General features: G+C 39.3%; 1 protein-coding gene across 1 annotated transcript in view; it reads right to left on the reverse strand.

The window, feature by feature from the left end:
* Window positions 1-10,026, reverse strand: part of ATP10D (ATPase phospholipid transporting 10D (putative)) — a 52,538-nt gene extending 42,512 nt beyond the window's left edge. The window contains exons 1-7 of the mRNA XM_069457570.1: window positions 9,737-10,026; window positions 7,213-7,407; window positions 4,045-4,249; window positions 1,939-2,024; window positions 1,374-1,480; window positions 558-689; window positions 16-143 (exon numbers count right to left, since the gene is read on the reverse strand). Of these exons, the coding sequence (XP_069313671.1) occupies window positions 16-143; window positions 558-689; window positions 1,374-1,480; window positions 1,939-2,024; window positions 4,045-4,249; window positions 7,213-7,407; window positions 9,737-10,026 (1,143 nt within the window). The remainder of the gene's footprint in view (window positions 1-15; window positions 144-557; window positions 690-1,373; window positions 1,481-1,938; window positions 2,025-4,044; window positions 4,250-7,212; window positions 7,408-9,736) is intronic.
* Window positions 10,027-11,569: the final 1,543 nt, after the last annotated feature.

Raw genomic sequence — 11,569 nt, forward strand, 5'->3', positions numbered from 1 at the left:
CTTAATAGAAATTACCTGTAATAAAATGATCATGGTCCAAAACATATAGAATCCTGCCAACACTGGTGATATGACATGTCCATCAGGCTCGGGGATATTAAAAAAGAGCATGTGTTCGTATCTGCTCAACCAGATTCCATGACCTTCCAAAAAATACACAGACATCAAAAAGATGCTACATATACATTATGCAAACAAAACACTTTATTCCTAATGGAGAAGGGATAAGGGTTTTCATTTTAGTTGAACACCAATTGTTTGTTTTTGGAAACAAACTCAAATCAAAAGGCTACACATTCTCCTGTCCCTGTATCTCTGTCTTTAAATCTCTTCCCACGTCCCTTCAGTACTGTGGCAACATGTAAGTGGGTGGAGTCAACATTAAGGTTTTTCAAGCCAAAAGATGAGAGCGATAAGATGTGAAAAACAAAAAGATGCCTGACAAATAAAAGCCCCCTTACAGAAGTTCAAACATTCATAAATATCATTTTAAAATAAAATACTTTAAATTAATGTCCCATTGAAAAGATGTCAGCCAATAATCAAGTTTTACCTACCCAAGGCACCAGTTAAACACATTATGACCAGAAGCAGGACACACCAGAGGACGTCTGTGTTTGCTCTTCTTTCTAATTTGCTGCGCTTATACCGCGGCCCACTGTTGTTCAGCATCGCTTTGGTTTCATGACCTGCGTAGGACATGTGATACGGCAGAAAATAGACAAATTGAAACCAGGAAGCAAGTATCATACTTAAACATCTCTCTGGCAGACAATTTAATAAAACGCAGTTACATAACATATTTTGTCACATTAGTCTGCTTCTGTGATCCATTTAGAAAAACAGAGACCACTGATTAAGTTTATCAAGACAGAACTGGATTAATAAAATGTGGTATATGTACACCATGGCGTTCTCCTCGGCCACAAAAAACAATGGTGATGTAGCACCTCTTGTATTATCCTGGATGGAGCTGGAGCCCACTGTACTAAGTGAAGTATCCCAAGAATGGACAAACAAGCACCACATGTACTCACCATCACATTGGTACTAACTGATCAACACTTATGTGCACATATGGAAGTAACATTCATCGGGTGTCATGCAGGTGGGGGGGATGGGCATATCACACCTAATGGGTGCAGGGTGCACCGTCTGGGGGATGGACATGCTTGAAGCTTTGACTCGAGTGGGGCAAGGGCAATATACGTAACCTAAACACTTGTACCCCCATAATATGTTGAAATAAAAAAAAAATTTAAAAAAAGAATTTTCTTTCTGCTTTCGTAGATTGTATATCTGAGTAAATGAAAAATGTTAACTTGCAGAAATGCACAGAGGAGACAAGGATGAAAATCAGAAGTATAACCAACCTGCATAAACCACAATGCCCACAACGGCCTCGGTGTTCCTAATGGTGCATCCCCTAAGCAATAGGTTTTCTTTACTGAGACCCACACGTTCTTTGTTGGAATGTTCTCTGTAAGAAAGACGGCAGATTGATTTATTTTTCAATAGCAACAATGGGGATATAAAAACAAAACTCGTCCTTGAGTGTTCTTGGTTTGGAGTAATAAGTTAGGCATTTCACAGGAAAGGTTTCAAATCTAAGTTTACTCCAATTCAACTTTTTAGTAAAACAGATGAGGAAATTAATTCCCAATATTCACATTTCCATGTAACATTCCCAGGTAAGCACCATCTAAAAACAAATATATATATATATACACACACACACACACACACACACATATATATTTTTACATATATTAGGTAAATACTTAACAAGTTATTAAAATAAGCTAAATTTATAGATGGTTAAACTTATGGCCTTTAGTTATTTGCCATGGGTATAAGTACACAAACGTTTTCAGTTAAGTGTACTTGCAACACACAGTTCCACTCACACCCACAAAGGTAAGTCACGTTAGCACTCACAGGAAGCCTCGGAATCTGTTGAGGTCATTGTTTGGACTTTCACATTCAATCCTACTGGAGAACTTCTCTGGATCAACTTCAGAGTCCTAAAAATGTTTTGAAAAATCACAAAACAAGAAGATTTCTAGGTTAAACTCTTGATGCTTAAGTGTGTTAGTACTTCCATCAATTCTTAAGAAGGCTTTTTTGCCACAAAGTTTACATCATATTTCCCAGATTAAAGAAAGTATAGCATAATTAGGGGATCCATAATTGGGATCAGAATGGTCTTAGGCATTAGTGAACATCTGTAGGTGAAGGGAATGTCTGAATTATTTATTGACATTTATGCAGGACTCTCCAGAACAGAGTTCTACTTATAAACACTTTTATCAACGAAGCACTGAAAACCTGAAAATACTTTCGTTGTTGGTCTTTAATCACTTAGGTAATTTCTGAGATTAAATATATATGTGAACACTTCGAGCACATATGCATTTGATCTCAGCCAAATTTTATAAATAAAAATTTAAAAATAAGCTGGACATTAATGTCTTACAAAATTTCTCTAATGGGTCAAACAGATAATTTTAATATGCTTTATGAAATGAATGAGCAAATAAGCAAAGTGCCTTTATAAAACACAGATCCTGTAAGTTATGGATTCACTAAGAATAAATCCATGTCAATCTCATTTCTTTTATTTTCATATGACTTTTTGGCTACTAAAATAAATGCTATGGTATTTATATATTAATATGTATATCATAGACAGCATATGAAAAAATGTGAATTATATGGTCATATGATTTGATTTGCTAATAATACCCATGGAGTTCTTTTGATGAACTAGAAGCTATTATGCACTTTAAATATATTAACTCATTTCTTCTCCACAACCCCATGAGGTAGCTACCATAATTAGGCCTAATTAACAGATGAGGAGAGAAACACAAAGTATCAGTAATTTGCCAAAGTTTTCAAAACAAGAAGGTATTTGGACCAGGATTACAATCAAGGTCATTGGATTCCAGAGCGCTCACCCTTAATTGAGCCCACAGTGTGCTTGCTGACTGACCAACCAATCAGCTGACATCAGCCTAAAAGTAGCTATTTCGTGGTACAACAGAAATTTAAGCTGTGCAAGATTTTTACCAATGTATTAGGTGCAAGGCTACTTACAAAAGTGAAATGACAGTACGCTGAGAGACATGTCACTCACGGAGGATCTAAATGACAGTCATAGGTAGAAAGACAGGCACAATGTCACACAAAATTTGCCAAAGGTAAGGGTATTAGTAGGCTAAAACACTTTTTGGTTTACAAGGTGAAGGAACTGTGACTTAATAGTGGTTCAGGTAAAAAAAATAATAATTAAAAAAGATAAAAAACCCATTAAATTTTAAAATACTTCATCTCAAGTGCTTTCAGAGAAAGGGAAGGGAAACTGATATTTAGACACTGTGTATGACGTTTCTACATATATTACTGCATTTCAACCTTACAGCAATGCTACGAAGTAGTTATCATCATTTCCATTTTAAGATAAAGAAGCTGAGGCATGAAATGTTTCGGTGACTTGCCCAAAGTCACACAGTAGTTAGTGGCAGAGCTGGGATTCATTTAAATTCATGTCACTATAACTTCAAAGGTTTTGGTTCCCTCAGCACAGCACAGTGAAGGGTCTAGAAGCTAGGTGGCCATGAGAAGCCACCAAAGTCTTAGACAGTTTGGTGTATAAGTAATTGCAGATTTTAGAACAATGAACAACAAAACGTAAGATATAAAATCTAAGTTTAAGAAAAATAATTAGCAGGTAATTATTTCTCTTGCAAAATAATTTTCCAAATTGCAAAATAATTCTGTTTAGGTTCCTTTAATTCCGTTACAGAAAACACAACTGCCAGACTGAAATGTGTGAACTCCAAAGTCACTTTACCCTATTATCTATAAAATATAATACACTTTCACCGATATCTGGAAATGCATTAAACCTTCTGGGATTCCGCTTTGTCATGGCAAAAACGAACCTAAAATTCTCTTTATCTGTACTGTGAAAATGAGCTCAGTCATCTTCTGAAAAAAAAACAACGTTAATTAGTCACCAGCTGAGAACACATTATTCACCTGCTCTGCATGTCCTCGAACCACCTGCCTCTGTTTTAAGTTGCTCTCTCCATCCAGACCAGAAGTCTCAATGTGGCAGATTCCATCCGGATCAGTGGAAAAGAGTAAGACCATGTCCGCAGGGATGACCTCATTGCAGGAGAGGCGGATGAAGTCCCCGACAGTAACGTCTTTCCAGCATCGGTCAATGTATTTTTTCTCTTTCCTAAAATTGAAAACGGAAAAAAAGTTTAAGAAGAATATCAAGCCCAAAACATGTAAAATCGTGTATAATTTAAAGTGCGTATAAAGTATTAAGGTGAATTGTAGTCTATTAAATGCTAAAAAGGAAGCAACAGAATTGGCCAAACCTAAATTCCACAAATGTTTCACCTGAAAATGTAATAACTAAGCGACTGAAACTTATTTTTCAGCTCTTTTTTTCCCATGGGATTTTGAACCATTATGTTGCTTGAGTGCAATTCTGGAATAAAATTAAAATGAACGGCTGATGGGTTTATTCATGTTCAAAGCAATGCCTGCACGCTGCTTTGTGGTCAAGGTACCAAGGATACATCATCGCTCTCAGAGAGCTTCCCATATGGCAGATAGGATGGATAATTAAAGAGAGCACAAAAGCAATGCAATAAAATACATAGACACAATATTTTGAAAATCATTATACCACCATATTAACAGCTCTAATTAATATTGAATGGAAATTTTGCCTAAAACAGTCCTGAGTCTGTTGCATCTGATCCCTAGAAAGGAGAATGGCAAATTGTTTCCCTTCTCAAAGTAAAGGTTTCCCATTCTGTACATCTTTTTAAGGGACAGACACATCATTTAAGATTGACTTGCATTAAATACCCTGCTTTACGTTAAAGCTTTTGTCAAACTTCTCATGCCTTTTCAGACCAACAGCATTCATTATGCTCCACAAAGCCTTTTTCTTTTAGAATGAAGAACTTTGCAAGGTAGAATGTTGTATCAGCTAGTTGAAGCAGCATTTCACACACTATGCCACCAGCAAATGTTAGGAAGGTCTGTCTCATTCTGTCTCCCAGATATCTATAAAAATTCTGGCATTTGTTACAAAAATACACTTTAAAAACAAAGTTATTTTCTGTTATACAGGGTGTGCCAAAAGCCTCCATACAAAGGCAATTTTGTAAAATTTTGTAATGTATATTTTGTAAATAAAGGTACATTTAGCTACAATTTCCCATTTTCACTATATATGGTGACTTTTGGGACACCCTGTATTTACAAGGTTAAATACTCAAGTTCACTGTCAAAGACTCCCAGGAGACAGCTAGATTCTAAGTTATATGACCTATTAAAAATTATTAATTCATTAAAGAGAAATGCCACCTTGGATCAATACTTTTATGATTTCTGCTATACAGAATTATATCAGATATATCAGCTTAAAGAGCATCTAAGAAGTACATTTTCAGGACATAGTTTCTCAAAATACCAAATGCACAAGGTTGAATCCCGCTAAAGGAATTTTTGATTATCCAAAGAGTTTGATAGTCCCCAGAGAAAGGCAAATCAATGCTTTATTTAGTCTTTATCAAACTCTTCCCTATTGTCTGTGTAGACCAGTTCATTCTCCCATGGAAGGACGTAACAGAGAGAAAATCAAATAAACGCATATTATCAACTCTAAACTAGGACTAAAATTCAGTTAATTATTTATATATAAAAATTTGGGCCAGGTGCGGTGGCTCACAGTCATGATCCCAGCACTCTGGGAGGCTGACACAGGACGATCGCTTGAGCCCAGGAGTTTGAGATTGCTGTGAGCTAGGCTGACGCCACTGCACGCTACCCAGGGCAACAGAGTGAGACTCTGTCTCAAAAAAAAAAAAAAAAAAAAAAATTGTATTCAAACACACATATCCTAAGCATTCTTTCCATTTGCTAAATTTGGCATTAGCTGGGTAATCTTAAAATTGGTCAAAATCTGGACTTTGTCACATAATCATTATAAAATACTATTTCTTATAGCTATTTTTTGAGGGTACAGACTATACTAACATTTCACCTCTCTATCCCTGGGACATGATAAGTACTCAAACATTATTGAAAGAGTTATACAATCATTGTGGTAAAATGTTCTATAGCTTTAATAAGAAAACCATGGACTTACACCTATTTTTACACAACACACCAGTTTTTCTGTTTCCCTTTAGATTGGACATGAGTATACAGGAAAAAATAGAACTAATTTTTCATCATCCAAGTAATCTCACATCATCTTAAAAAGGACAAAAAGAGTTCTTTCCCCTGTTCTCTTAATACATCTTTAAAACAAATGTGAAAGCCACTGATGAATTCTAATAATGAATAAAATTCAGAATCCTGCAGGTTTCAGATTAAATATCACTTCTTCAGAGAAGCCTTCTCTAACCTTCTCCTCTTTGGCTCACGTAAGATCGAAGACAAGTTATACTTGTCTATACTGTTTACTAAGTATTAACTTACGTCTAAAAATAAAAACCCAGGAGCTGCTTATAATATATACCACAGTTCAAAATTCACCTCAGTTGAGTTTATTCTTGGCTACACAGACTTTCTATTTCATAAATACTGGAAATATCAAGTCTCCAGCTCAGCAACTATGTCCCTGAAAAGACCTCCCTTTATGAATATCCTCTGTTCTTACTGCAATGGGACGCCTCTAGTTTTGTGCACAAAAAAATACTCTTCTCCATTCTTCACAATCCTTTTCCTCCATAGATAGCTCCTGTCTTTTCATTTTTATATCCCATCTTGTTTTTCACATCCATTCATATTCATTCTTATTTTTCATATCCCATCCTCTTCTTAATCCCAAATTATTAATGTAACATCTGGGGTTAAAAACTATCTGCTTGCTTTCCTTCTCACGGTATGAAGTTCAATTTTTTTCAATTCCACTTATACATGAGTTATAGAAGCTTTTGCTTTGTCAACTCCTGGGTTGACAATGGCTTATACATTTTTGTTTTCCTTTGACACCTGAATTAAATTCACTATAGGACTTTTCTAAGAAATGTTAATTGAAAACAACAATACTAACAACAAAAAAACCACCACAAAAAGGGTTCTGCTAATATCCAAATGGGAAAAAAAAGTCACATTCTGCATGTTTCTAAATGAGACAAGTGTATACTATAGCAAAGTTCCCATTCCACTTACCTACTATAAACTTTAGTCACTAAATTGTTAATCTGTTTGTCAATTTTGTATTTGCGATAATCTTCCAAGCCATCTTTAATTGCGATGATTGTAAGGACCACCACCAGGGGCAGCATGGTGATTTCCTTTTGGAAAGCTTCTACCAAAGGCACCCAGTTCAGGACCACTAGGAACAGGAAATATAAATTGGCGGCTCTGCAACCCAAACACAAAGGAGATGTTAACAAGTGACTTCAAGGACTGCAGTAAGAAGCAAAATACCTTATTGTGTTTTCCTATAGTTGTTGATTTTGCATGTTACAGATGGAGAACTAGCAAAATATAACAAATCCGAATGAACTATTTATTTCCCTCATGGACATCTGGCTCATGTCATACTTTAATAAATATGAGATACTATTTTTGAAATATACAATAGTAAATATCCCAGCGGGACAGTCGAGCTGACAAAAGACATGATAGGAAACATTATTGCCTTTTTAAAGGTTCAGAAAAATTTAGAAAAAGTCCAGAGCTAATGTGTTATATAATAAAATAAACAAACAAAAAACCCCAAATCAACTCTCCAGGCTTTTGTATGTGCCAACATCAGATTCAAATAAGGCTCATAATAAGGAGAAAAGTCTGAGTTTTTTCTTCTTGAGACTAACTCTTCTAATCCTTCTTCTATGCTATTTAGAACCATTTTCTTAAGGAACTTCTTCCATTCCTCTATTTTATATATCCAACTACTTCTCCACTGGTTCCTTATTTTTGGCCATAAGGTAAGTTCAAGACACTCTTTCCCTTAAAAGAAAAACAAAATCTCAATCTTTCAATCCTGCCCTTGAATTTTTATTACATATTTTCCCACCGACCATGAAACGTCTCAAAAGAATAATCTACACGTACTTCTTCCTCACCTCCAATTCCCTTTATTTTATTTCTATGGCTTCGATTATTTCCATGTGGACCACATCCAAACCTACAGCTCTAGCTCTGAGCTCTGTTCAAGTGTCAGATTCTCATTCCATCGAGTGCACTGGATTGCAGACTCCATAAAAGACAGCGACACCCACAGCACTAGAGTCATTAATTCAGCCAATTCGCATCTGTACTTTGAGCATAGCCACTGTTTAATAAATGCGTGTGGAACACATATAGAATGAATAATGAGAACGAATATATGTAGAATGAATAACGAGTGTCGAGAATCCTTATACTCACATTAGCATCTAAAACACAACATTGACAAAGACAAAACAATCCTCCAGCCAAGCTTCTTTTTACTCCTGTCTCTCATTTTCCTGCTAATCCTTCTGACTGTCACAGCTCAACATGTTCACATCATCGTTTCACTCTTTTCATTTAATTCCCCACATTGAATCCACAGTATCCGTAACAGGTTAGCCTCCTCTTCATTCTCATATGGGTCTCCCGTCAGATCTCCATTACCACTCACCAGTTTTTACACAGCATCTTTCTAAATATTCCCTCTGCCTTCAGTTTGCCTCTAAGCCCTTCCATCTATCACCCACCGCACAGCCTCCACAGTGAAACAGACACACGCATGTTATTCCTCTATTCAGAATTGTGCCTGCAGACTCGAGTCTTAACTCTTCATCCTGACATCAAGACCCCTCTGCTGGGTTATACCTATCGGTCCGACTTGACTTCCTGTTGCTCCCGGCACAGATGCTACCTGTAAATTAGAGAGGACCGCTTGCTAGGCTCCAAGCTTGTCTTCTATGCTTCCACTCACACGCCTTCCTCCATCTGAAATGCTTTTGGCCATACCTCTGCCTTGAAAATCCCACCCACCCTCCATCTTTAACTCCAATGCCACTTTCCCTTCTATTGCTCCAGTTAGTATTGTTATTTATCTTTTTGAGACTTCCATTCTACTTGATAGCACTTTATAAAGCTCATCGCATCCGTCGTGTCTTTTTGTTGTTAGTATACGTATCTTGTTTCCCTGGCTCAACTGAAAACTCCACAAGGAAAGGCGAAACAATTCCACCTGAATGTCCTTGAGTGCCTAAACTCACAGCAGAGTGTCAATCAATGCATATTAAGCTGAATTATGTCCTTGTTTCACCTAATAACATCTTACACCTGCATGGCTTTGGAGCTGTATTTCCCCGTATTATCAAGTAAAGAAAATCTGAAAATAAAAGGCAGCATGATTTAACGGAAAGAACACGAGCAAGAGTGAGAAGACCCAAGGCTGGAGCCCACGTCTGCTACTTGCCACTGGCATGACATTGACTAAATCACCATCTGTTTCCTCATTTATAATATGAGAATAACAGTATCTTTTCTGGTAAACACAAGGCATCTTACCAATCAAGTGCTGTGTGAGTACAAATAATCATCATTCCACAACAGACTCCAAAATTGTCAAGGATGATGTCACAAGTCTTAGGCTCAAGTAACATACAGTGTCATGAAAATGAAAAATTTTACATACCAACTAGAGGGACAAACAGAATTCTAAGCGTTTTTTGTTGTTTTTTTTTTTTTCCCCTCCCTAAAATAAAAGTACCTGTGAAACTGTTCGAATAAATTTCTTGGCACGAAATTCAACAGCGTGTACTTGGTGGTCCGTATTCGGTTATTCACGTAGGCTCCCGAGAACTTTTCATACTCGTCCTGGAAGGGCCACAGGTGGGGAACAACGACCCGGTGCTTCCCTGCCAGCCTGGGCGTCCGGGAGGACTTGCCCCCGCAGGCCAGCAGCGAGGAGTAGTCGCAGCGCCTGTCGTCGTCGTCCCTGCTGGTGCCACCGACGAGCCGCCGCCAGTGGTACCTGGCCCATTGCAGAGGCTCGGTCATGTCCAACACGCAGTGAGACCCAGGCCTGGCAAAAACAAACGACGCACTGCGCATGAGCGTCTGCAAAGTCTTAAAGACAGCGAAATTTTAACTTTTTTTCTACACCAAATAAACATATGACCCCACGGTTCAACCCGTAAGTGAGAGATTACACTAGTTTTCGGAACTCCACTGGCACCACAGCTTCACTGAAGGAAGCAGACCTCTTCCGCCTCAGGCACCAGCCAGCTGAGCTCGCGAGCCCGCGGGCTCCCGCCTTTTCCGCACCAGGAACCAGTTTCACGGAAGACGGTTTTTCCACAGACCAGGATGGGGGAGTTTCGAGGGGTTGCGGGGAGACGGTTTCGGGGCGAGTCGAGCGCATTGTGTTTACTGTGCAGTCAAGCCTCTCTGCTGCTGATAATCTGTAGCTGCCGCCGCTGCCCAGCGCGGGCGTCGCGGCCTCAGCTCCACCTCAGACCAGCAGACGCTAGATTCCCACAAGGAGCCGCGCCCTAGATCGCGCGCATGCGCAGTTTACAGCAGGGGGCGCGCGCTCCTATGAGAATCTGACGCCGCTGCCGATCCGACAGGAGGCGGAGCTTATGCAGTGATGTGAGCAATGGGGAGCAGCTGTAAATGCAGATGAAGCTTCGTTTGCTCGCACACCTGTGCAGTCCAGTTCCTAAAAGACCATGGACCGGTCCCGTCTGCGGCCCAGGGGTTGGGGGCTGCAGATAGAAGGAACAAAAGACAGCACCTAAGGCCGGGCGCAGTGGCTCACGCCTGTAATCCTAGCACTCTGGGAGGCCGAGGTGGGCGGATCGTTTGAGCTCAGGAGTTCGAGACCAGCCTGAGCAAGAGCGAGACCCCACCTCTACTAAAAATAGAAAGAAATTATATGGACAGCTAAAAATATATATAGAAAAAATTAGCCGGGCATGGTGGTGCATGCCTGTAGTCCCAGCTACTCGGGAGGCTGAGACAGGAGGATTGCTTGAGCTCAGGAGTTTGAGGTTGCTGTGAGCTAGGCTGACGCCAGGGCACTCACTCTAGCCTGGGCAACAGAGTGAGACTCTGTCTCAAAAAAAAAAAAAAAAAAAAAAAAAAAGACAGCACCTAACCGGCCATTCCGTACCTTGAAGCAACCAGTTGGGGCTTCATGTGTGAAAGGCTGTTAACTGCTCTGATCATCACTTTTTCCACCTTTGCAATGGTAATAATGCCATGCGCGTCAGGAAATTGTTGTGAGGATTCAATGCATAACATGTGGATCACCCAGCATAAAGCCTGATAGAGAGTAAGCCATCCATAAAATCCATTCTGTGTAGATCATAAAAAAGGCCACAAACTCTTCCTATCTCTGCAGGCACAGCCCTTTGCCCATTAGGAGGTGGAGTCTTTCTCTGCTGGTTGAACCTGGGCTCCGCCACGTGCTTTGCTTTGGCAAATGAAACACAAACACGACACAGGCACAGGCTTGAAAAGCGCTTTCTCACTGGGGCCTGCTCTCTCTCACCGCTCTTGGGAGCCCTGAAGCCACCACCATGCGCCCAGCTGGTCC

This window comes from Eulemur rufifrons, chromosome 24 (assembly GCF_041146395.1).
Source record: "Eulemur rufifrons isolate Redbay chromosome 24, OSU_ERuf_1, whole genome shotgun sequence".
In the NCBI taxonomy this organism is placed as follows: domain Eukaryota; kingdom Metazoa; phylum Chordata; class Mammalia; order Primates; family Lemuridae; genus Eulemur; species Eulemur rufifrons.